The sequence below is a fragment of the Opisthocomus hoazin genome, chromosome 1 (genome assembly GCF_030867145.1).
Source record: "Opisthocomus hoazin isolate bOpiHoa1 chromosome 1, bOpiHoa1.hap1, whole genome shotgun sequence".
NCBI classification, from domain to species: domain Eukaryota; kingdom Metazoa; phylum Chordata; class Aves; order Opisthocomiformes; family Opisthocomidae; genus Opisthocomus; species Opisthocomus hoazin.
In genome coordinates, this window is record NC_134414.1 from 123,798,822 (window position 1) to 123,824,921 (window position 26,100).

The window sequence follows — 26,100 nt, forward strand, 5'->3', positions numbered from 1 at the left end:
TGTGTTGCGCCAAGGTATGCGAAGGTGGCTGTCATTTGTTCTTGTGCTTTGAAAGTACCTGAGTGTTCATTTCTGGGCAGGCTGAAGGACCGCTGATCTTAAAGTGTAAATTCCATAGAACTGTGTTTCTCATGTATGGAGCAGTATGGTGTAGAGATCCTAAGCAGGTAGGTCTGTCAGTGTAGAGGTGAGGAGCACTAAAGCTACGTTAACTTAGGTGCAAATCTCTGGCTTTGCTTTTTCTGGTTTAAGCCATAGCTGAACAGGCTCTGTTTGAGCTGTGTTCCAGGCTTTGAGCTGGACCGCAGGACCCTGGGAAGGAGAAGTTCATGCTGCTGGGAATCTTGACTTAAATTTCAGGTAAATTTCCTGGAGCTGGAATCTCTGGTAGTTGCAACTTCTTTCAGAATCTAAAACATCTGAAAATACTGTAGACCACTGTTAGACCATGGTGGTATAACTTTGCAATTCCTTTTTCTTTGCTGTAACTTGCAATTCATGACTCTGCTGACAAACCTATAACAAGGTGTCAGTACACCAGCTACTTTTTTCCCTTCAGTTCTGAGTGGAAAAATTGTAAGGGTTAGGGGAATGCTGAGTTTTATGTGGCAGCGCTGGTTGGTCGTCTGGTTCTGAAGAGTCAGGATGAGCTGATTTGGCGTTAGGTGAAAGTTTTGAATTGTTTAGACTTTTTTGAAGCTTTTGCTTGTGGAATAAGAGTCTTTACAAAGATTCAGATCACTGGAGTTATCAGATGCAGGAAAATTGGCCCTGGTGATGATTATAATCAGCTAGAAAATCAGTTGGCAGCAAATCAAATAGATGGACCATTACAGTAAATACTTGATCCTCCTTTTCTCTGTGTTAGGTAATCTACTGCTTACTTAGGTCATAGTGAACACACAGAGATGGTGATAGTTTGGTTTAGCTCAGGTGATCATGCCAGTCAATCTCTCCACCACCACCTAACATGATGATTGCAGCAGAATAACTATATTTAACCTAGCATGATTAGAATAGTGATAACTGATCCTTAATGAACTCCTGTGGTAGAAAATTGACCTATCAGAATTATTTGAACTAAACGTGAATTGTCATAGTGAATACTTCATGCAGTTGTAGATTTATTTTTTCTTTTTAAACTGATAGGAAGTTCTCTTGAGCTGAATTTGTCACACTCTGGACCTATGGCTTCAGGCAGATGAGACTTCCAAAATTGCTTACAAATAGACCTTAGGGTCACATTGCCTTGAAGTTTGTATAGACACTGGGCTCTTAATTGGAATTAGTAATGTAATCCTGATATAATGTTGGAGACCAGACCAACATGAGAGCCAACAGCAGAAAAAGAAAAAAAAGTTATTCTAATGAGACTTTAAATTTAGAATATTCTGAGACGTCAGCGTCTTTTTTTTGAGCATTTCCTCAGTCGATTATTTATACTCACCGTTTTATATCTGCTCACAAGTTTTCATCCTTCTGTCCTTCTCCTTCCTCTACTCTTTATCAATTGGGAAATGTTTTACCTGGAAGGAAGAAACTTTGAGTCTCGGAAAGAGAACAAGGCATTTAGCAGGTGCATGCTTTGCTGTTGTGTTGAGGGGAAAACAGCTGTGTGGAAGTGTACCCCGGTATAGTCCTTCAGGGACTTAATTTTCTGTACAGAAGGTCTCTTTTAACCTCTGGGTCCTAACTGCTTTGGAAGATGGATGGAAGGATTTCTGGGTCAGTTCCGTAGAGATGTTTTCTGATTTAGCGGGATACTAAAAGTACTGGCGAGAAGGGGGTGGGAGTAATGCCTGTGAAAGGCCGCTTCTTTCTGGGACATAAGTGAAATGGAAACAGAGTTAAATGGATGAGATAGTTTTGAAGCAAAAACTGCTAGAAAAGCCACAACCAAACTAAACCATCTCTCTTTGTAATTTCCCCCACCCACCCAACCACCTCCTGAATAGGACAGTGCCTTTCCCTCCTGCTCAGGGTGTGTGTGTGGGGTGTTTGTGGTCTCTCTGCTGAGGTCACCTGGTAAGTGGTCGCAGCCTTCTGCTCTGTGCTTGTGTCAGTCTGGGTGTGCAGAATGGGAGCTGTAGGTCAGACCTTTCCCTAAAGGTCCCACCTATCTTGTTGGGTACCTGCTCTTGGTAGGCTGCAGTCCTGTCCTCAGCCTGTCTCGAATAGCTGCAGTTTGCTTTCCTATGGGCTGTGCTTTGGAGGACATGGTGTTTTAGGAAGGTGCTGGCATGTTTGCACGCTCTGCTGAGAGATGGTGCTGTAATGTCCTCCACTGCACCCCAGCCGATATAACGAAGGTGTGTGGCCGTGTGTGCCCAGTGTGTCTGTGGAGGCACCGACTGCCTGGGTCGGCTCAAAAGTCAGGTAAGAATTCTGCGTTACTGCGCTGTTTCAGTATTTTCTGTCTCGCTGCTGTGTAAGTCTTGATCCCATCCCTTGCTTGGGCAGTGACTGGTGTTGTAAGGTGGCTGCAGGTTTGTTCTCTGCCTCGTTGTCCGAGTGGTACCGCTGCGCTGGGATTTGCAGGGCTGGAGTGGCAGTACGGGGAGTATGCTCGGCTGCCTGCTGGTAGATCTGTAGTACAGTTCCTCTTGAAAAATATTAAATCTGGCATGCATCCAGCTAAGCCATCTATCTTTGCTCCACAGCACGTAAGAATTGCTGCTTTTCAGAACAGAGGATTCTAGATTTTGCTTTCGGTGAGGAGCACGCGTCCCTAGCGGTATGGCCAGGAGGCGGTGGTGCTGTTTGGCGTGCTGGTCTGATAAGAGCAAGGTGGCAGACTAGAGCTCATTTGTAGGCGAGGGTTCATTCCACCTGCTTCAAAGTGCCGTTAGCAGTCATAAAAGCTCTGTGGTCTTGCTTTGGCTTTGGTCTTGCTGCAGCCCCTGCGGAAGCGAGGGGCAATACGGTCTGTTCCGAAAAGTACTGATTGTGCCTTTTTGTTCTGTTCCCAGGGCCCAGTCATTTACGCGCAGTTAGATCACTCCGGCGGACAGCACAGCGACAAGATTAACAAGTCTGAGTCTGTGGTCTACGCTGATATTCGGAAGAACTGAGATGAGATCCTAAGCTATCCAAAGGAAAACACACATTCAGACTGGAATTGCTTGAACAAGATCTGACCCAGAGAACTCACATGTGGCCTTTGGTGCCTAGGCTAGGACCAATGCATGTGGATACAGAGGGAAAGATATATATGTATTGTGTGTAAATAGTTTATTTAATCGTACAGAAGTGAGACCAATGTTGCATGTTGAAATGCGGTAAGAATTTTGCTTACAAATTGCCAATATTCTTTTTTGTATCTTGTGTGACGAGAGAGAAAGTGAAAACTCGCATCACAATTTTAAAATATTTTTATCTTGATTATTAATGGAGAAACTGGAAGATGCCTGAAGATTCTAGATTGACCTGGAGATTCTTGTTTTTGCTTATAGAGCCTAATTTCTTTTTCTGAGTTGGATATAAAGAAGGTATCTTCTTTATATTCACAGGGTTCTTTATGTATACAGGGTATTCATCTTTCCTTGATTAGATTCTCAGTGCAAGCTGCCTTCTCATATAAACTAGACACTGTCACTTGGTCTTGTAAGCCAAGTAGTGACTCCTAGCTATCAGAAATGTGTGTCTTAGCAGTGTAGGTGAAGGAAATGTTTAGGCCTGCCTGACCTGTGTAACCTAGGTCACAGAACCGTTTGCTTCTGTGTTGATCCCATCTATTTAAGCTTAGTCCTTTAAGGTACAGGGATAGTGTTGATCTAATGACTTTTGTGGAATGGTAGTCTACCTGTGAAAACTTAAGGGCTAGTGAGTTAAAGGGATAGGAAGCTATAGCTGTAGGTGGTTGTCTCAGACTCTGTTGAACCTTTCAATGAAATATTTCTTCCTTGAAGCTCTGTCATTTCATATAAGCATGAAAAAGGGCTCCCAAGGGATCTGGAAGCTGTAGTGCTCCCTCGCCTCTCTCCCATGGCTCCATTATATCGCTGTCACTTCCTTAGAGATGCTCTATCTGTTCTTAAAAGCCTGTAGTGGAGGCTGCATGGCCTCTGGAGGAATTCTAGGGCTTCACTCTTTTTCTGATGTGTGTTTTTTTGTGTAACCTCTATTTGCACAGAGGATGTGAAGGGCAGTTGGATTTCCTTCCTCTCTGCAAGTCTACTACTTGAATATGATTTCCCAGCTCTTTGTTTCTAGATTAAACTCCTCATAGATTGCTAAGGATCTCTGTTCTCTTCTGCTGAAGAAGATCTTTCTTTAGCTGAGCCATTTGTATCCTGAAATCTGGTGGTCAGAACTGGAAGTGGCATTCCAGCTGAGGTCTTCTCAGAATAGCATATAGGAGAAGGATTTCTGTTTTGTACATCATAATGTGATGTTGGCTTTTTTGTAGTAACAAAAAATTTTCAGTTTGGTCTGCCATAACCCCTTCTCTCTGATTTTTCACTCATCTTCTAGTCCAGTCTATTTCACAGAATCAGTCACAGAATGGTTCAGATTGGAAGGGACCTCTGGAGATCGTCTAGTCCAAACCCTCCCTCCTCAAGCAGGGTCAGCTGGAGCAGGTTGCCCAGCACTGTGCCCAGTTGGGTTTTGAGTATCTCCACAGATGGAAACTCTACAACATATCTGGGCAACCTGTTCCACTGTTTGATCACTCAGAGTGATCAAAGGGTAAAAAAAAGTGCTTCCTTGTCTTCAGGTGGGATTTCCTTTTTTCAAATTTCTGTTCATTGTCCTACCAGTGAGCACTGCTGAGAAGAGTAGTGCTCTGCATTCCCTACCATTGAGTATTTATACACATTGATATGATATCACCCCCACCCGCACCCCAACCTTCTCTTCTTCAGGCTGAACAGTCCCGACTCTCTTAGTCTTCCCTTGTATGAAAGATACCCCAGTTCCTTTATCATCTTTGTAGTCCTGCACTGGACTCGCTCAGTGAGTCCATATCTCTCTTGCACTGGAGAGCCCCAAACTGGACACCGTACTCCAGGTGTGGCCTCACCAGTGCTGAATAAAGGGGAATAATCACCTCCCTTGACCTGCTGGCAACACTTTGCCTGATGCAGCCCAGGATATAATTTGCTGCCTTTGCAGCAGGGGCACACTGCTGGCTCATGTTCAACCTGGTGTCCACTGGGACCCCCACAGGGCCTTTTCTGCAAGGCTGCTTTCCAGCCAGGCGACCCTGCCACGTACTGGTGCATGGGGTTGTTCCTCCCAAAGTGCAGGACCCTGCACTTCTCCTTCTTGAACTTCATTAAATTCCTCTTAGCCCAGTTCTCCAGCCTGTCCAGGTCCCTCCAAATAGCCCCACAACCATCTGGTATGCCAGCAGCTCCTGGCTTTGTATTGTCTGCGAATGTATCTCTGCAGTAATTATGTTACAGCTTTTTCAGACCTTCTATTTGTCACTTGAAAACTTGGTTTGAATTCTTATCCTCTCCTCTCTGGAGCTTGCAACACTCACTTGATATTTGCAAACTTAAGCCTACATTCCACTGTAACATCACATAATCCCTTAATTATGACAGTGCAACTTCAATAACTATGTTGTGTACAGCGGGTTTTTTTCCCAACAAAGCTGAGTATGCCAACACTATATTCTTTCATCAGGATCAGACTTCACTGGTTTCCTGACAATACCTGCCTTTGTTAGAAGCCTCATTAAGATCAGGATGAATCCTGCTGCTGCTACTTTCTTTACTACCAGGCTGTTACTTCGTAACTTTTGTTTTACACTTAGTAAGAAACGAATGCTTTATGGTTGATGGAGAAACTTGATTTTGATCTGCCTGTGTTCATCCCTGTGCATCACCATCTTTCTCCCAGACATTTTAGAGTAAGAGGGAGAAATGTGATGCATGTAGCAATCAAAAACTTGCTGCTATGAGAAGACAGGGCTGTTCTTGGCTCTGAAGTCTGCCACTAATGTTTGTTTCTTTTCCTGCCGGAATATACTGGAGAATCTGAGCTCAATCCTGATCTGGTGCTAACCTTAAGAAACATGCTCATCTGGCTGGTGCTGTCTTTAGGAAGAAGCTGATCTGGTGCTAACTTTAGGAGACATGTTGATCTGGCTGGTGCTAACTAACTTTAGGAAACATCTCATTCCATTGCTTTTATTTATTTTATTGGTTTATTATTATTATTATGGTGGCCAGAAGTTTTAACTCTGTTAGCTCTACTGCTGTTCTCTGAGTTCTCTGATGCTGTTTTTTGCAGGTGGAAGGGAACAGCTGGGACTTTGAGGAACACTAAGTGTGTTGTCCTGTCGTAGTACTGCTGCTAGCTCTTTTTAAGACCGTCTATTTTAAAAAGCAGGCCTGCATGGCAGGCTTGCTGCAGCACAGCTGAGGGGTAGGCGGCCTCTCCTGAGGGAGCAGTAAATGACTAGAATCGTTATGTGGGTCTTCCCTCCTGGGTAGTGGAGCTGGGGAACGTCTGTGGGATGTAAAAGACTCGCAATTAATTCTCTTCTATTCGTCTTGTAAACAAAACTGGGATCAAGCTGAAATCAGTTTCTCATCTGAGGGGAAAAAAATGGTGTTTTATGGGTCAAAGTGACCTGCTACCCGTTGCAGGAGTGCCGTTTGGATTGCCAGCCGGGGCTCTCGCGCAAAGCCAGCCAGGGTATGAACGGCATCATTGTTCTTCCCTGTTTGCAGCAGAACTGCAAAGTGGAGAAGTTTTAGCTTTTTACTAACATTGAATATATTCTTCCTTATTTTTGGTTACTATAAAGGAATTTTGAGAAGAGGATTACAAATAATTGTAAAGTATCAATCTAAGTAAATTGGTAGCTGTAGTCAGTACATCCAATCTCCGTTGCCCCTTTTGACTTCAGCAGCTGTTCTGTGAGAGAGATGGTCGGCATGTTGATGAAATGGCATGCAGGGTGGAAAATATGTCCCTGTAACTGACTGAATGATGTGTCACTTTTATAACCGGAGACCCGTAGGGTTTTGTTTTCTCTCAAAGCTTTAGTGAGATTTCAGTTTATGACTAGAAGAGCTGGAATTAGGTTTTTAACTTTTAAACCTGTGAGAATTGTTTAGGTAACCATCCATCTTGTAACTGCAGTAAATGTGTATATGCAGCTTAGAAGCTGCATTGCCTTAGAGTGGATTCACTGAGGTGAAGTGTGGGCTGTTTGATTCATAACCAAAATGCCTCCACTCTGTGTTGAAATCTTGTCTTGGAAGTTTACATTATTAATGTATCTACCTAGGACCTCAAATACAAAATGTTCTTGCTGTATAAGGTGATGGAAATATTTTCCCTTTAAAACCATCAAAGCCGAGAAGGTGGGCAAGACTTCTGGGCCATGGCCACACCCCTGTGGTGCTAATATCTGTGTAACATTTTTATACGGGACACTACAAAACCATATTAACTATGCTCGGCAATTATACTCTTTTTGAGGCTTCTCTTTCCCTTCTCTTCACTGCCCTAAAGCTAATAAGCCCTTTCATTTAAAGGTATTTTTGCACTCTAAAATGTAAGTTCAATGCCTTTGGAGATCAGTGTGCTGTGCAATGTTTTCTGTCTCCCTGCAATGCCAGCTGTTTTTGTGTGGTAAATGTAGTTGGAAACGTAGACTGGGTAATTTTCTTGTGCAGACTTCTGTCTTGGAGGTGTGCAAGAGAACAAACACCTGTAAGACAGGTGTATAATCTGTGTGAGGGAGCTAGATATGCATTGCATGGCCTGATTACATGAAGAGCCAGTGTACCAACTGTTAGTGCTTTTGCTTTTACAGACTCCTCTGGAAACAGTTATCTTGGATATTTTTTCTTGAATGGACTTTCATGTTTTCTATTGTAATCTTGTGAATATTTTAATACACTTTTTTTTTTTCCCATTACTGGTTTGCCGGACGAGTCTTATCTGGTTAGAGACTGGGAAGGGAGGAGGACTGAAATACACCCACCCCTCTCTCTGGCAATATTCTTCAGTTACTGCAGTCTTTGCTCAGCAAACAACACAGCTGGGAGAGTTCACCACTTGAATTGATACCCCCTGTATTACCACTTCAGCCAGGAGAACCAAGAAATGCAAGTGCAACTGTAGCAGAATATGCACAGGAGAGAAATAGCGTCATGGCAGGACGGCCTCTGGAAAAGGGGAGCTGACAGACTCTCAGGTGCCTGTCTTGTAAGAACGGAAAATGCTTTCCTTAAACCATCCTGCACAAACACTCTGCACTGGGTAATACGACATTATACGTAGGGTGAGAGAGGACATCAGTGCCACAAGGTGCTGTAGCTTTGGTAGCTATAGAACAGTTTCCTTTCCTCTCCACCCTTGCCATGCTGGAGTGATAGCTCAGATGGAATTGGAGGGAAGTAGGAGTGGAGAGAGGCTTAATATGAGGACTTTGCAAAACTCCAGTATTTCAGGGCCTTCATCTTCCTGAAAGCTGAATCCTGAAGCAGCCACTCTGTCTTACAGTCATCTTTTTCTTCTGGATATAAATTCCTGCTCTCTGGTACTAAGTCCTTGCTAGCTTTGGTGCAAGAGGTCTTGGAGAACCTGCCAGGAAAACTCATTGATGCCATGCTCTGGGCACACTTGCCTTTTACTTCTCGGTAACAGATGAGCTGTTGCAGTGTAATGTAATACCTTTGCTCCAATCAGAGTGGCACGTTTTTCCTCTTTACAGGAGAGTAAGTAGGGAGAGATGTTGACTTTCAGGGAAGGCGTCAGTGTTTACTCACAAACATGCCACTGATGGGAGCAGACCACTGCTTTCAAAGCTCTTGAGAACTGACATGAACGTACATGTTTCCTGAGTGCACACCTTCACAGGAAATCTGTATGTACTTAAGGAGGGGATGGAAGGTGACAAATAGAAGTTTTGGCTGTTTATTTTTCACTCTTACAAGAACTAGGTACTTAAATGTGCCCATTTTCTGCTTCTAGTTGTAAAGGATGACAAAAGCTAAAACACCAGTGGCGCATACTAGTTTGCCCTCATCTTGTTAAAGGCAGTGGTGGCTGGGAAATAAATGAAGATACACAGAGCTGCAGCTGAAAGGAATATCCTTATGCTACCAGGGGAGAGCACCGGGGAATGAAATGCAAACGCTACTGTTGTTGGTTACTGAAAGTATGGTTAACACCCCTGCCCAGGTCTCACCGCAACATTAAAAGATTACTTCAGGCTGAGGCTCTGGCTGACGGTCACCATTACCCTGTCACTCCCGGTCACCAGTACCCTGTCACTCCAGGCACTGTTCAGCAGTCAGACAAGGTGGGGCCCAGCAACTCATTCAAGGCACAATCCACAATCAGTTTCTTTTAAAGAGACAATGTAAGACACACAATACTACTTCAATTTAAAAGGTTGCACTTTATTTAAATGTATGGAGATACTTTGTTATTTGCACTTAGAAAACACTTGCTCTCTAAACATTTAAATTTCCTCTTTCATTTTCTCAGAGGAAAAAAGATGAAAATTAGTGAAGCTGGGTCCCATGGGGAAGGGTTTGTGCGTGGTTGGATTTGACGTGTCGCATTAAGCATCTCTTTGCTGCAGGTGCTCTTGTTGTTTTGCTTTTAGTTCCTGATTGTACCTATAGGTGGGAAAAAAAAAAAAGCACAGACTAAGAATAGAACACCAGTTACAGTAACAGTGTCTTCCTAACAATCTGTTCAGATGAGGTTTAAAATTACAATGGTCTTGAGGGTGGAAACTCAGAATAGGATAGTTTAGTTCACAGAAGTTCCAAATTAGTTGCTAAGCTTGCCTCATTCCTGGCCAGTACTGAAAAAAAAAAAAAAAGAGAACACTAAATTTTTCCTCAAGAAATAATTAAAAAAAAAAAAATAAAAGCTGCTCTGCTTAAGAACTCTTTGATGCAGCTGGAACTGACACAATTCAACACAAAGCTGACAGATGTGCAAAGCTCAGGAGGAGGAGAAAGTCTAGGTTGTCTGTCAATCAAACCTACAGCTGTTGAAGAATACCCTAGACCTAGAAACTACAGCTTACATACAGCATTCCTTAAAACCTGTTCTAGCTATACTGAAAATATTTCAAGCTTCAGTCCCACTCAACTGGAAAACTAACAGTGCAGCAAAAAAGTTCTGCAACGTTTAATTAATTGTTTGGTTCCCCTTGCCTGTTGCACTGACATTGAGGCTGGCAAAATTTCTAAACTCCTGGTTAAGATTAGGTGGTGTGAATGCTCAGTTATAGTATGTAGAGTAGCCCTTCTTAATACATACCTCCATATTCGGAAGAGTTGAGACCCACCAGCACAGCCAACAAAGAAGTTCACAGCAAACAGACTCCAGTTTTTAGGAATAATAACTAGAGAGTACCTTGACCAAATAAGGCCTGTTGAATGAAAGGGAAAGTTTAAAGATGTTAAGACTTTGAAGTGAAATATTCAGATGTTTCCCTAAGTTTGGAGACAGAATCATGGATCAGTTTAAGTAAACGAGTTTTACAGCTTCATGTAAGCTTTTCTTATAACTAGCCATTTCTCAGTTAAAAGCGCATCCAGTGCCAGTGGGACAGCTACAGGTACGTATTGCATTTTTCCAAAATAACTAGACAATAAGGTCAATCATAGTCTTAGTATCAAGCAAAGATCCTCTGTACTCTACATTAGTCTAGACCTTAATTCTCCAGCACAGATTGCAAAATAAAGTCCAGAGAAGGAAGACAGTGGCAGCTGTAACTTTGATTTTCAGCTGTAGCTGCCACAAGTCCTGCCCCTGACAAGATCTGGTGGAACACTCCGAGTACAGAATATTGTTTCTGCCAGTGTGAAAATTCACAGCAGGCAGCAGTGCAGCAGTCAGCAGTCTGTGTACCACTGCTTCCAAGTTCTTCACATGGAAATTCTTTCCAGTCACGTTAGTGTAATTACCCTACCATTGTTTAATCCCTTAAAGTATGTTCTAAAAAAGTCCCTATATCCTGGACTGATTTCAAAATTACTTGACCTGAAGCAAGAGAGGTCACTTAGTGGAATGAGTGGTATCATGGTAACTCAAGGGATGAAACTCCTATCCTAACTCATAACAACTTGCTCTGGACAATTCCAAATTAAGACATGCGTAGAAAACTGTTGCATAATCACAGAACTCATACAGATTTAATGACAAGTATAGGTCTGTCCTAGAATTATCATCCGACAGCAATAGTGAGAGCTGGCACATTATAGTTAAGCCTTTTCTACAGAAGTGGGTTAGTACTGATGGAGGATTTGGAAAGAAGTGCATATAATTTTAGAGAGGGTGCTGTGTAAAAGCATGGAGTAGCTTTGGCTTTACCTGTGGCCATCAGTACTGCAGACTGTGCTGTACTGAGCTTTTCTGCTGGTCTGGTCATATCAGCCATTCCAGCACATACCAAACCCTGTAAAGAGAAATTCAGTGAGCACCAGCCCAGTACCGGGACCTCCTGTAACAGATCAAATGCTTTACAAGGGGGAAGTTGTTCTGTAGCTCCGTGCTTATTCTATATGCACTACGCAGGAGATGGGATGCATTATATGAGCGGGGCAATTAGACTCTTGGAGACACCATCCACTTCCAGTCCCTTGTGGCACGAATAAGAACACAGTCACGGGGGATGCGACTGCCTTGCAACACAATCCCAAGCAGTGGCAATTTTGTATTAATTTAAGACCAAGGTTAATTTAAGCACAGCTGCTTAAGAAAGCAGCTAAAGGGAAAAAAAAAGTTTTCCTGCAACAACTAGAAGCTTAACAAGGCCCTTCTTCCTAAAGCTCAGGCTAAGATATTGCTGATAAAGATGTAGGTGTGACACCATATAGTCTTCACCCAGCTTCATCTGAGGAGGTAAAAGTGCTTCTTTTTTAATATAATTTCAGTAAAAGTAGAAAGCTTCCAGGTGAAGTGAGGAATAGCTTGGCTGATCTACTTGACAACGTCAGTAGCAAACATGCTGCTTGAGTTGTTTTGTTGCATTATTGCCCTCTACTGGAAATACAACTTCATGTGAACAGGAGTTCACAAAAAAACCCCCACCCAACCAAAAAACCCAAATCCCACAAATCAGAGTCCTAACGCTTTTAATTAACTGACTGCCACTAAGGACTCCTTCAGCTCCTATCAAGAAACCAGTTTTCAAGGGTACAGACTTCGGTGCGCTGCCTCACTTCTGGGACTGATGTTGCTGCAGTGGTGCTGCAGAGGTACAGGCTCTCAGCACGCTTGGGTAACTGCAGTAAATGTGCCTTTGCCATGCAGGGGGAAAGTCAAGTCAGTTTAACTTCTCAGTGAAGAACTTCACTGTGAGCTTGGAGAGCTCTACCTGCATGCTCACAAAAGAAAAACCATCGGTGTGTAAGCTCTTTTGTTAGAGCAGCCTGCTCAGAAGAGTTGCCTGTATGCTCAGGCTGAGGAGCCCGTTGTCTGGGAGGCCCTCTGAGAAAGGGGAAGGTTAACCACGGTTACCACAGCTCCAGTTTAGACTGACAAGGAAACCAAGCCACAGCTTAGAGTGTAACATGTTGCCTGTGGCCTATAAAAAGCCAGGGTTCACAATAGCAAGCTTACAAACCAGCTGGCAATAGGAAGAGCAGGTTATATCCTTGCTTGTCATCAAACGAGGAGATCCAACAGCTTGGTGATTTTACAGCTCATTTATTCTACTTGCACCAATACAACAACTAGGAGGAGTACAATGAATCAGGAGGAGGCATATACTTCACCTGTTCACAAACATAGCCAAGGTGTGTGACCAGGTGGGAAGCAGAACTGCACAGGACCAGAGCACTACTGGTAGCCGAAAGGGCAGTTGCCTTTGCTCTTCTTTAGGCAGCGGCTCCTCATGTTTTCTCAAGATTACCTTGCACCCTGATATGCTTAAACCTGCCTTCAAACTTTGTGGCTTAGGAATTGGCTTCAGTTCAATCTCAGAACAAATACATGCTTTAATGGTTTTGAATTATATGCCAACTCATGCCCACCTTGAGCAACAGTTAGTGTTTCACAAGACAAAGCTTTCATGAAACTTTCAGCGAAGAGTACAATTTTTCCACAAAGCATCTTTCCTCTACTGTATCCCCTGCATGTTGTGCTATATGTTATTAAGGCTAATTTTGTTCCTCCATGTATATTAAAAATTAGAGCCTTGGTATTACATCTTTCTGTAGGCTCACTTATCTGCTGGGAAACGGCTGCTTGCTCAACAGGTTGCTGCAGATTGCCCTCTGACTGACATCCAAACACCAGCTGGCATATTATACTTACCCATTTCATAATAGGTGCCCAGAAAAACACTGTTTTGGGACCTGAGGGGGGGAGAAGATAAAATAAGTTAATTATTCAGTGAGATGTGTCCATTTTAATACCCACAGTAAGTTGTTGGGTTTTGTTTTTTTTTTTTTTAATAATGAATTGTGTATATTAGCACAGTTTCTACCACTGTACAAGGTCTGTCACCTAACATTTCTAGTTCATCAACTCAGTGCATCAACCTTCAGTGGTGCAATCAGTCCACTGATTTCTGCAACAGATGAGGAGGATTTTGTATTTCCATTTGTAAGCAAACAAGGACACTAGAGCAGGCAAAATGCATTTATAATGAAAAGAGTTAGGATAAGGCCTAGGAATAGTGAAGACAGTTTCTATACAATGATTAAAAGCTACTCTACAGCTGGACTAACAGAATTAGAATGTGAAATGTTTGTGAACTGAATCTTGTAAATTAAAACCCCAAAATATTATATTACTGGTACTGTAACAAGTCAGCCCCTCCTTCACTTCACAATCACAGTGCATCTTTTGATGCTACAGAAGACATGCTGCACAGTGGCATTAGATGGTTAAAATTGAGAGTAGAAATCAGAAACATAAGTAGCAGTAAGTGTCACAAGGAGAGCGTCCTCATTCAACTCCAGTCTGCACCTCTGAACAACGCTGTCTTTCTGCAGAAACAATGCTTCCCACCCAATCAGCCCCACACCCCAGTCATCTACCAGTAGGCAAAGGAGGATAATGGGGGAAGAGGTGTAACTCCAGACAAGCGAGGGAGAAAAGTCAATGGAATGGGATCTGGGGGGAAGACATCTCTCTTACATGTATCTTTCAGCGGTGCTAAAATGGCTACTGGTTGGTTAAAACAAAGTACTGTAATGCCACACCTACAACGTGCGGACTGCCAACCATGCCAGCAATCATTAATCTCGGACTACCGCTCGAAGTCTTACAAGCAAGACCACGATCCAAAGAATCAACCCACCGCACTGGGAGACAGTCAGGACACTGGTTCCGATTTCATCAGAACACACTAAGCTTTAGGTCTCGCTCAGCCACTGCTCAGCGTGTTTTGATTGCAATATGCTACACATTATGAGTAAAGTTTTTACATATAAATGATAACCACTAAGACTTTGGTTGCTTGCTTTTCATGTGAGCTAATTTTTCACTAACAATTCAGCCTCAAAAAGGCCTTGCAGTAACTACACTCCCTGTTTTAAGCACCCTCAAGTTTAAAACTATGACTTGGGAAAAATTAATCGTCAGGTTTCTACAGCAAGCACCTGTGAAGCAAACCGTAATTTGGGGGATAAGTCCTATGTCACCATAAAGCCAACTAAGCCCTATCTATAAAAGGGCAAGGCACCTGTAGCACAGAAAGCGACAAAAACTGGCTTGGCAGCTTTGCATAAAGCGCTCTAAGACCCACACTGCTTGTGACAGTGATCAAGTTTCAAACTGCAGTTAATAACTACTAGCATATTACTTTTCACTTGGATAACTGAATTTTTCTACCTACACAGGATTTAAATTTTTTTAGGATGCCTGGGGTTGTGCAGCCACTAAAACTGTCCAATATTGTTGAATAAATACAGCTCAGTATTCATCTTTTAAAGACATAAGCTTCAGTTGCTCTTCTCTTAGGCAGCTACTCAGTATGTCAGTATCAGGCTGCAAATCCAGCTCTTTAAAGCTACTTCCGTGGGACCTCTGCAAGACGAATTTATAATTGCTATCATCTATTTTCTTCTAAAATACAAATTCAGATTTGGAGTACTAGAGAATGTGGGGTGGGTATAAAGTATTAAATTGACATTCGCTTAATGGCTAGTAAAGTTTTCAAGACGACTGACGTTAAGTTTTATTAGTAATAGATAAATTGGTAATCTAAAACCGCTGACTAAAAAAGCAAGAAACAATTGAAAACAAGTGAAGCACCAAGCCAAGCCTGTTCTAAGGGAAGGCTGTCAAACGCCTGAAGCAGAACACCTCTCCTGGAGGCACTCCGGCAAGCACCCAGCCAGGGCGAGCTCTTCCCAGATCCCGACACCTGGGGTTTTTCGAGGATGAATGTGACAGCAGCACGTCAGAGCAGGGGCATACCAGAGGCTAATTTGGATATCATGTGCGTGACTAGTTTATAGAATTTATGACTTCTATTAAATGTAAGAAGTCTTTGTCCTGGAGAGTTTAGTTTCATCAGGCAAAGTGAACCAAAGAGGCCGAAGGAGAGGGAGTACAAGCCCAGCCCAGGCTTGCCCGTGGCTGCTAAGAGCCACGTTCCCTGCTCTGTGGCATCTGGGGGAGTTGGTGTGCTGTACCCCTGGCTCTTCGCTGTCCTCCACCAGCCTCGCTCTGTGCAACACCGGCCACAGAAACAGCTTTTCAGACCAGGCATCAATTATTTTACCGGCAGCTTCCTTTGTGACAGAAAAGAAGTAAGCATTGTTCTTCATTTCTCACAAGTGATTTATAATTTCAAGATGATGACACTTAGATTCTTAAATTAGACTAGAAACTTAGGTATCATCAGAGATACAATGTGAGCCTGTCGTTTTTAACCTACTTGTTTCGCAGTCAGAGTGCCATTTATTGCATAACTTTCTCACAGACCCACCTCCAAGACATTCAAGGCTAAAACAGAAGTGGCAGAGGTTCAGTTTCCATACCTGCCTGCTCCGTGGCTTTTCTCACTTATGCCATCGGTGCAGATGATGGCAGATACATATGTATATATACATATACACACACACAGTGCCTAAAAACATGAGGGTTTTTTATTAATTTCAACATTGTGGTGGTTAACAAAGGGGCCCGCAGGCAGTTCTGTGAAGCAGAAAGCACTGCAAGAGAACCTCCAAAGCCTTTTTCAATTGGTACTACAGTTCTGACGAAGAATGGACGTGTATGTTGCCAGTGCTCGCCAAGCCTCGTGCTCAGTAAAAGCGATTGCGAGCTGCCACACTTCACCCAGGGCGAATGCGGCACTCAAAGGCTTGGCGCTTTCACCGTGGAAGTGCTGGCCATACTGACTCCTTATATACAGAAAGTACAACTCATGTTGAATACATATATATTGGCCTAGTGGTTTCAGTACAAAGCAGACATTTTGATAGCCGCAGTTTTCACTCTTAATTGCGATTTCCTTAAAGCAACAGCTTCCATGTCAAGAGAGGGCCACTCCAGGGGGATGGAGCAACCGCCCACAAACTAAAGTCCATTTTCACGGTGCGTATTCCAGGTAGGTGAAGAGTCAAGGATGCCTATCGCACCGAAACAAAGCAGTGGGACGGCAGCCTGGGGAATTCTAGGATTTTATCGAGCGCTGTTTTTAACGACCCTACACCACCTGTTTACACGACAAACATCACCGGAGCGGCACCGAAGCCGATGGCTTTACAGGAGGCTTCTCCCCAGCACCACAAAAAAACACCCCCCATGTTTGCTGAGGGAAAGGTGAGCTCTAGGTCGGGTAAGGGCAGCTCCTCCCGGGGGAACTCGAGCCCTTCCACGCGCGATCGGCCGCTGGCGGGGATTCACCGAGGCCACGGGCTGCCTTCGGCGGGACCGGACAACGCGCAGCCGGACACAAACCGGACCAGCAGCGCTCCCCGCCCAGACCCGCGGCCGCCCAAGCCTCCGGGCCCCCGAACCGGGACCGGGGAGCCCGCCGCCCCGGCCCCCCGACGCTTTCCCCGCAGAGCCAGCCGGGGGCCAAGGCGGTCCCTCGGCCGTCGGCGGACGCGCCGTTACCTGCCGGGTGGTTGTAAAAGGGCCGGAAACGCGGCGGCAGCATCAGCTCGATGCGGTCGAGCAGGCGGTGGTAGGAGGCGCGGAGCCCCGCGGCGGTGGCCGCCATGTCGAGAGGGCGAGGCGGCCGCGGGGGGCCTGGTGGTGGCGGCGGGCGAGCGGGTGCCGGCGGCTCTGACCCTCCGCGACCCGCCGTCCTTCCACCGCCCCCAAGCGCGCCCCGCCCACCTGTCGCCCCCGCGCCGGAGGGGAGGAGCGCCGCTGCCCGCGCGCTGATTGGCGGCCTCTGGAAGAGGCGGGGCGGGGCAGAGGGGTTCGCGCGGCGCTAGTGGTTAAGGCGGCCTGCCCCCGCCTCGTGAGGAGAGCTGGCGCCAGAGCGCTCGGAGGAGGCATTCCGGCCGCCTGCAGGGAGGGCATGAGCGCCCGGCTCAGAGATGGCCGCCGGCGCCGCTTCACGCCCCCTTTCAAGATGTCCGGGGCGGGACACCCCGGCCCGCTACTGCACGCCCAAGCCCAAGATGGCCGCCTCGTGGCTTCATCGCTGGGGCTAGAGAGCCGTCGGGCGCGTTGACGTCATCCCCATCTACGTGACGTGCCCTCCTCATCAGGGGCGGGGCGAGAGGGGGGCGTCCCCCGGGGCGCCGCTGCCAGCTCGCGCGCGACGCCTGTAGTCTCGGAGCGCTGCGCCCCGTCCTGTGCGGAGGGGGCGGGGCGCCGCGGGGGCGGGGCGCCATGTACGGGGGCGTGGCGCGGAGCCGCCGCCGGCCCCGCCGCCGCCGCCGCTCGCTGCTAGCTCCCAGTCGGTGCCTCGGCGCGAGGCGGGCGTGAGAGCGCCGCGCGCGCGGGGGTCGGTCGGTTTCCATGGTGATCGCGCGGGGCGGCCGGTAACCAGCGGAACGCCCGGCACCCCGCGCCCCTTCCGCGTGGGGCCATGTCCCGCGGGCACTGCCCCCACCTGCTGTGGGACGTGCGGAAGCGAAGCCTGGGGCTGGAGGAGCCCGGCCTGCTGCGGCGGCACTACCTGGGTAAGGGCGGGGGGGGGGCCGCGCCGGGGCGGGCGAGGCGGGCGCCGTGCAGCCGTTATTAGCCCACCCCCACCCCGCCGTGAGGAGGGGGCCGCGCGCCCTTCCCAACCCACGCTCCCCCCGTGGCCGGGCGCCGCCCCACCCCCCCCACGCGCGGGGCGGGGGCAGGTGACCGCGGGTCCCGTCCCCCTTCCCCTACCCCCCCCCCGCGACGCGCGCGCAGGCGCCGGGCGGGAAGGGGGGTCCGCGCGTGGCGGCTGCCCCTCCGCGGCGGCGCTGCCGGCCGTGTCCCGCTTCCCCTCGGCGCCGCGCTGTCCCGCAGCCCCGCCGCCTGCCGGCTCCCGAGTTTGCTGTGCCCCGCCGGGGGCGGCCCCCCGCGCCCTCCGGGGGGCGAGGCGGCGGGGGGCTCCCTCCCTGCGCCGCCTCCGCTGCCTCTCCCGCCGCCTCCCTCCCTGAGGGAACTGTTGCGCGAGGGAAGCCCAGCGGGGAAGTTGCGGCGGCGGCGTCTCGGCGCGGACCGGGAGCCGCCGTTTACGCCCCGGGGCTGAGCAGGCTCCGGCTTTCCCGAGCCCCTAAGGGTTGCTGACGGGACACGCGGAGGGAGGCCGGGGGTGATCGCCCGGGCGTTGAGGTGTTCCCCGGGGCCGGCGGGCGGAGCGCTGGGCAGAGGCAGCCGGAGGCGTCCGGGGCCGGCGGGTTCCGTTGTGCTCCCCGCAGCCCCCGGGGGTCCCCGCGGGCGCTTCCCGAGCTAGTTGTTTTCACTTTCTAAGTGCCGCGAGTTAAAAATAGCGGATGGTTTCAGTTTACGAGGCGTCGGGGAGGTCTCTTGGCTGTGGAAGAGCTGTTGACGTTCTTGGTCATGGCGCGGGTTGCCTGCCTTCTGCCTCTCCCCCATCCCAAAAAATACTAAAAATAATGTGATTTATTCACGTGTTTTTGGGGGTGTGGCTGTCTGTTGCATATATCATGATCACAGTCTGATTGGGGAGGGGGTGGCTCTCCAGGGAAGATGGCTTATTGGTGGCAAACACATTCCTTTGTGCTTGTGTGGCAGAGTAATCCCTGCTTTGGGAGTCGAAACGTGGAGTACTTGGGAGGGAACTTATTCACAGCGTTGTAAAAAGTGTGCCTTTTGCTGTCTCCCAGGCGTTTCTGACTGTGGTTGGTATTGGTTTTCATTTGGTTTCCCGGTGGAATTTAAGGTGCCGTATCGCATTACCAAATAGTTTTCTGGCTGTGGTCTCCGAGCATTCAGTAATCCATAAAAGGTAATTGAGAAAAGTAAGGCTATTCCCAGTGGGTTTCCACATGTTGTAGAGAGTGTGCATGTGTGTATAGCACCTGTGTGCACCCAAGTCCTTCGCAAAAAAATTTTGAGATCCTAAAATTAAAAAAAATTTGAGAACTAATGGTCTATAACTGCTTTTGACTTCTGTTATGTCTTGACAGCTGTGCTTGGCCAAGTTTTAGCTGAGGAATGTCCTAACTTTTAGTGATCAAACATGGATATCCTTCTGACTGGATACTTAAGGATTTTTTTTTTCCCCTGCTCCAATAGGAGCAGAAAGGCTCAGTGTTAAAATTAGGACTGTAGTGTGTAGATTTTGAAGAAGCACCGTAAGGCTTTTTTTTTTTTTTTTTTTGCTTTTACATGATTGTGTCTCTGACAGCTGAAGTATCAAGATTTGATCAGTAGAAATCATCTTCCCAAAATTTTTAAGATTTCTTTACTGGACACTGCTCCAATAAAATGTGCATAACTTTAATTGGAAACAAAATCCCTCTGGCAACTAGATTATGGTCTCGTATTTACTGTTTTTCATTTACCATGAACATGTTCAGTAGCTGTATAGCCTTGAGAAAATAGGACCTGGGGCAAGCTTCCTGCTGAATTGATGGTAATATCTGCATTGGTGGTGGCAAGAGTTGCTCTGTCCTTACTGACTTCTGCCTTTGATGAAAGGCTGTAAGTTGCTGCAAGGAATTGGAATCACATTCTGGAGTTGGTACGTGGTGTGCTTGTATTGTAGAGCCATTTATGGCCTTAATAGACCCACTAATTTTGCTGTTAGTTGGGTGTCATTGCTTGTGTGTAGATTTACCAGATGGCAGGCCTGTTGTGCCTTTTTATGTGCAGTTTAGCGTAGAGTGGGTTTAGTGGGTCTCTTTTCTTTCAGGCTTTGGTGGTTCAGTGTGTAGGAGCTTCGTTGTTTGGACACAGTGAGATTGCAGTGAAGTCAGATGGGTGACATTGATTGCTGGTCGCTGCTGATCTAGTCTGAATGGGAAGTACGGTTTCTTCCTATTTATGCTGTCTTACACTGTTTCAGCAGTCTCACAGAACAAATGCAAGTCAAACATTTCGTTTCGACTCGGTAATAGGATTGGGAGACTCGAGGCATTGCCCGTGTGCTTTTATTGCCCTTTTTTTTGTTTGTTCATTTCTGGTTTTTGTTTGGGTGCCTTTTTTTTTTTTCCTAGATTTGTCAGAACAGTTATGCATACCAGTACAAAATAGAACAGGTTATATGTCTCTTCATCTGCTGCTCGGTTTCAGCCTGCAAATCAAAGGAGAACCCTCATAGCAAGTCCATTACTAACAACACAGTTCACAATGTGTTGGAAGGAAGTGTATGTATGAGTGATACCTGCACAGTGAACTGTAGTGTTGTTATGCTACAGTGTAAAATATGGGAAATATTGAAGGCAACTATGTATTGAAGGAAGACATCTGAGAACTAACTCCTGTTTCCTATTTACTCTGAGTTTTAGTTTCATGTGAACTGGCAATCAAGTGGCACTCTATTTATAGCCTCTTTCGGCTTTCAACAGCTGCTCCAGGAAGGATCTGTACATCATACTGTACCTTACCATGCAGATAGGTCACTCCTGGAATATGTCCTTGCAAAACACTGTCTGATTTTTGCAAGAGCTCTAAATAATCGCTCTGAAACCTAGTCAGTTCTGGACAGAGTTCCAGAGAAAAGCCTTATGGAGATGGGGCAATATATACGTACCTGGGATGTGTCTTCCAGATGTTTTCATTTGGGAAGAATTCCCACTGTGAAGATAGAGGGAATATGTGTGTCTTACCAATGTGTGTAAGCTACATTTTCTTCAGCATTTGTAGGCAAATTAGTCTCAATTTCAGACAGTGCTGATATCTGAAGTCTCCAGAGAAAGCCAAGCCTCAGGGAGGCTGTCAGTAACACCCTTTTCTTTGATTCGGTTTGAGCATCGTCTTGGCCTAATGCTAGTGGGAGGAATTCTGCTGCTGGATCATGAATGGAAACTGAGTTTCAGACTACTTTCAGTTGTTAAAAACATCGTGCTGCTTTTACATGGAAAAAACATTGATAGTAAACTGTAGTATCTAATTTAAATTCTGCTTTTAAACTGTCTAATGTAATTATTCTGTCATGATACTTGCCCAGGAATCCCCAAATCTTTGTTGCAATTTTGTATGATTGTGTATCATTGTGGCAATATTTAGGTGACTAATGAACATATCAGTTCTGGTAGCGGGTAAAGTGTTTTGTTGCATCCCAACAGAGGTCTCTATGTAGATGAAGTATGGCATATAATAATTTGACTAGAGGAATAGCAGCGTGGGTTTCTTGCAAGAAAGAAGTGAGTCCATAATTCCTCTAAAGTGTTTAGTGTGATGGATTTATTTGCTTTTCTGTGGAGGGTTGCGATGTTGCTGAGGATGGCTCTGTTTAGCCAGGAGGAAGACTGAAGATTTTCCTGATTTTTTTTTTTTAATTGTTTTTTTTCCTTGACTGGCATAGCAGATTGTCCAGAGAAAATCTATTACACTAAAATAGTTTGCAGAGAGCAACTGATTCTGTTTTTTAGCTCAGAGTGATTGTCAGAGGTTGTGGTGCTTGATACAATGGAGGCAAGTATCAGAATGTCAGTTCTCCCTAATCTCTGATATCCCTGTTCATGTACTATTTTAGAACATCATCTTCCCTTGTGATATGAGTTTTTTAAGCTGGCCAGATTTCCTGGAGATAGTGTTTTGATGTTTTTTCCTGAGCTTTCCCTCCCTCTCTTTAAAGACTATTTCATATGTTAGGGCAATGTTTTTGTGAGGCTGTGACCTTTTTAATACTATGTTTTTCTTATCCTGTTTTTTAAGATTTGGGAAAGGTTTGAAGTCTATAAATTAACTGTAAGAAAACCAGTAGTTAGGTAAATTGTGGTCAAATTTTGTAACGTTTCAACACCTGCTGCTAAAAATAGAACTGTCAATATATTATTAGGTAGGTAGGAAATGTGAGGACTTATTAAACTAATCAAGTCAATAGTTCCCCCTCTTTACCGAGATGAATCATAGTAAAACCAAAACTAAGTACAGTTTTGAAGTATGTTAACTGTCCTGTTCAGAGATAGGGTTGAAAAACAGGATAGGCAAGAATAGCTGTTGCATGTGTGGACAGCTGATTAGTATTGATATTGACTGTGTTACATTCATTAGCTTGTTAGTTTATAAAAAGTAGTAGTGGCTCATTGAATGTAGATAGAATTGCCTATTGCTGTTGAATATTTAATTCTTCCTAAAATACATTGCCCGGGGTTTTAGAGTTAACGTTAATTCCTTAAAATACTGAAAACTCACATTCTTTCTGTGTCTTCTCCTTGGACAAACAAACAGACAAAACCCAGCAGAGATGGAAACTTGTATGTTAGGGAAAACAACTAGAAGGAGATGTGTTTTTTTCCCCAATTTTTGCTTCAGCTATATTTCAACATGTGGTATCTTAGTCTTTGAAAATAACGCAGACCAAGAAGGGTCAGACAGCTTTAAAATTATCAGCTTTGCAGTTGGTGCTTATGCAGACTTGGAGATAGCCACAGAGTATTTAATCAGCCTTTCTTCTTTAATTCTTTGCATAATGCTTTTGATGTTTAGTTATTTTCAGGTGCACTGTTACATTTCATGTCCTAAACTTCTGGCATTAATTTGCTTTTCCAGCATGAATTAAAACCGCTCATCTGTCACAGCTAAAACCCAGAATTGGTAGGGGTGTTTTATGTTGTTTTTCCTTCTACGGGTCTAGCAAATTAACTGCTGCTTGAAAAACGTCTGTTATAAATTTACCTGGTTGTCTGGTTACAAGGACACAAATGATTGACTACTGTTTTAATGTAAACTGTGTAGCTTCCAGATGTGTAGCATTTTCCACTGCACTGTGGTTATGCCCAGAGAACCAGTTCTGGCACACACCAAATGCTTTGTGAAGCTAGAGTAGCTGAAGATTTTAAAAAGATACGGTTGAACTTCACAATTTTTTTTTTTCATTAGTGATGTTTTCTGAGTAATAGAAATAGGCAGATTCAGAATTGAAGTTCACAGTGTAATGAATGAATTGGAGGAAAATATATCTTTGAAACAAAATAAAAAATTTTTAACTTGCTCAATCTGAATATATGTCAGGCAGGAAGTTTGGTGTAGTCATTGGATTTCGATGGTTGTATGGAAGTTTAAGACATATAAAAGCATTGCAGAAAAAGAATGTTGCTATTTAATTGTAAAAAACACAAGAGGGTAGAGTCATCACATATTGCCTTAAACTTGGTATGATTTGGGTTTTTTTCCCTGTTAATAAAAGCAAGACTTAGCAACTGTAGTCCTTAAAAAATTGCAGACGGGCAATTGAAAGAGCAGTGTGTCATCGAGACCTGTTGATAACAAATTGAATTTGGAGAACTTTAATGAAGAGACTGTCGAAAACAAATTCCCTGATACCATCTCATTTAAATTGGTACCAAGGAATAGAAAGGCACAATGCGTGTGTATAAAACAGCTTTTTGAAAAAAAGTTGGTTATCCTAGCACATAAAGGTTAATAATTTTTTTCCTAGTTCCAAGTAAATCAACTGAGATAATAAAGACACCCAATTTAAACATTTAAATAGAATAATTTATAGAATGTAGCACCCAATAGATAAAGGAAAATAAAAACATAGTATAGCAGAATGATCTGGATAAGGCAACAAAGAAAAACTGTCTGGTTATAATTTGGTACATACCAGAAAGAGATGTGAGCTGGGAGAAAGGATTAAGGTCAGATGAGTATTTCTGGTGTCTGAGTGCTGAGTTCTTAGTTTTAATTTCAGTCTAATCAACCTTCTGTTATCTTTGGGATTATTTCACTCATAGACTGGCTGAGCTGTGGAAGTGGAGGTGCAGGAGCCAGTTGGACCTGCAAGTGGTACAGCCATGTAGCACGACACTATGTCAATTTGATAGCTTGTTTTGCTACTGTCTCAGGAATCTTTGCTTGTAGTTAACAATATCATTGACCTTTTCTCAGTTACATCTTCCCTGTGTGTTTGGTTTAATTGTTATGGTTTGTGTTACTGCTTCTGTCTCCTTAATGTTGTCCCGTCTTGCTCCTACTCAGTGATAAAGTGTTGACAATCACTGTAGCATATTTTCTTTTTTTAAAAAACATATGATATACAGAATCTGGGATTACTTGGTGCCTTCTATCACCCTGTCCTGAAATAAGACAATGATATCCAATGTTAGCTTTTAGGATGTTGGGGATTAATAGGAGTACAGCTTCTGGTTTTTATGTACTAACATAAATTTGTGAAAACCTGTGGACCCTTACAGATCACATTATTATGTTCTTTGGTGGGTCTACTTCGTTGAAGCTTGTTTTTTGGGTTTTGTTTTTTCTTTTTTATAGTGCTGTCTAGATCCGATGTTGTTATCAATGAACCTACTTACTGAGTTTTGATATTTCAATTTTCTAAATCACCAACTTCTTTGCTGCTGCTGTATCTTCACATACAGCATAAAAACATTAATGGAAGGGGGATTTCTGGCATTGCATGCAGATACATCCAGCCAAAGTGGAGCTAGAAGGAAATGATTTAAAATTGGTACAGTGGTTTCAGATTGTTGATTTTCTGTCCTTCAGAAATGCAAGGGGCCTGTTAAGCTGTCTGCAGTTTTGTCAGCTTTGATTGACATGGGCTGAATTATGCAGATGTACTTTTTGTTTTTAAGGGATTAACCTTATGTGTAATGTCTGTGCACTGAACATTAATCATATGTGTTAATGATTACCAAGAAGTATGAGTGTATGTAAGTGTGTTGTGGTCCCAAAGCTTTACAAGTATAATTATATTATTTGAATGATATTCAGTCTTAGGATGCAAATGTGTTTGCTTTATATCCTTTGGAGTTTTGATCTTCTCATGCAAACAGCTGGAGACTGTAAAGATTTATGTGCACCTTAAATATCTTCTCATTTTTGATTGCAACATTTCACTGAATTTACATTGTATGCTTTTAAAGACAATCTTTGTAGAAAGAATGCATTTGCTTTGTAAGTAACTGCCCGTGTCTTGATACTGAGTGTTTCAGACAGCTTTGTAGTTAAATTACACCTTGATCTTACAGTAATGAGCTTTGGATACATGAAAGCTGTCTCTTGCTACAAAAACAAGTTGTGTACTGCATGTACTGGATTTGTATTTCAGGATGAGGCAGTGATGTGGGCGATCGCTTTAGGTCTTTTCTTTTTTTCCTGTAGCCTTCTTCCAGTTGGATTGCTTCCATTAACTGCATTAGGATAGACCATTAAGCCTATCTGTGTTTAGTCACTTTTAAGTTGTTGCACTGCAATACTATGAGTTCTTGTGACTTTTGCTTGTGATTCCTGATCTGCTATCCTTGAACGTCCCCTGAAATAGTCTAGTGGGATATAACTGATCATGTATCAAGAACTTGTTGACACTTGAGACTAGTCCTGTCCCAGCAGTGAGGAAGAAGATCAGCTCAGATATAAAGAATGCCAGCCTTCAAACAAAGCTGGATTTTTCACGGATTTAAGTGGCAGTCTCAGCGTTTTTATGTCTTTGCGAGTTAGTGAGTTGCTGATTCAGATATGTCCCAAATGCTTTAGTATGTGTTGAATCATTAAATATTGAATGTGAATGTCGTGTGATGGAATCTGAGTCACATCAATGAATTTTAATATCCCCTTATTTTCCTCATTTTGTTCTTCAAGGATTTGCAGGTTTTCCTCAAGAAAATTGAA

The 26,100-nt window shown here is 44.4% G+C and overlaps 3 protein-coding genes across 12 annotated transcripts in view; 2 read left to right on the forward strand and 1 right to left on the reverse strand.

The window, feature by feature from the left end:
• Nucleotides 1-7,885, forward strand: part of MPZL1 (myelin protein zero like 1) — a 40,658-nt gene extending 32,773 nt beyond the window's left edge. For 2 of the 3 annotated variants that reach the window (XM_075434671.1, XM_075434700.1), the window contains one exon: nucleotides 2,970-7,885. In XM_075434671.1, the coding sequence (XP_075290786.1) occupies nucleotides 2,970-3,071 (102 nt within the window). In that variant the 3' untranslated portion in view covers nucleotides 3,072-7,885. The remainder of the gene's footprint in view (nucleotides 1-2,969) is intronic. The other variant, XM_075434679.1, reaches the window with a different exon arrangement.
• Nucleotides 7,886-9,353: 1,468 nt separating this feature from the next.
• Nucleotides 9,354-17,246, reverse strand: MPC2 (mitochondrial pyruvate carrier 2). The gene is made up of 5 exons (XM_075434713.1): nucleotides 17,017-17,246; nucleotides 13,255-13,295; nucleotides 11,308-11,392; nucleotides 10,252-10,363; nucleotides 9,354-9,596 (listed from the first exon to the last, which is right to left on the reverse strand). The coding sequence occupies exons 1-5, from the start codon at nucleotides 17,120-17,122 to the stop codon at nucleotides 9,539-9,541; spliced, it is 402 nt and encodes a 133-aa protein (XP_075290828.1). The 5' UTR covers nucleotides 17,123-17,246; the 3' UTR covers nucleotides 9,354-9,538.
• A 527-nt stretch (nucleotides 17,247-17,773) lies between these two features.
• DCAF6 (DDB1 and CUL4 associated factor 6) overlaps nucleotides 17,774-26,100 on the forward strand; it is a 93,738-nt gene continuing 85,411 nt past the window's right edge. For all 8 annotated transcript variants that reach the window (XM_075434724.1, XM_075434738.1, XM_075434731.1 and 5 more), the window contains exon 1: nucleotides 17,774-18,038. In XM_075434724.1, the coding sequence (XP_075290839.1) occupies nucleotides 17,945-18,038 (94 nt within the window). In that variant the 5' untranslated portion in view covers nucleotides 17,774-17,944. The remainder of the gene's footprint in view (nucleotides 18,039-26,100) is intronic.

Excerpts from the sequence above, each read along its gene's own strand:
- MPC2 (XM_075434713.1), bottom strand. The coding sequence starts at position 17,122 with ATGGCGGCCACCGCCGCGGGGCTCCGCGCCTCCTACCACCGCCTGCTC. Across the intron at positions 13,296-17,016 it reads CTTTTACAACCACCCGGCAG|GTCCCAAAACAGTGTTTTTC; the intron begins GTAACGGCGCGT and ends TCCCCCCCTCAG. Across the intron at positions 11,393-13,254 it reads GGGCACCTATTATGAAATGG|GGTTTGGTATGTGCTGGAAT; the intron begins GTAAGTATAATA and ends TTCTCTTTACAG.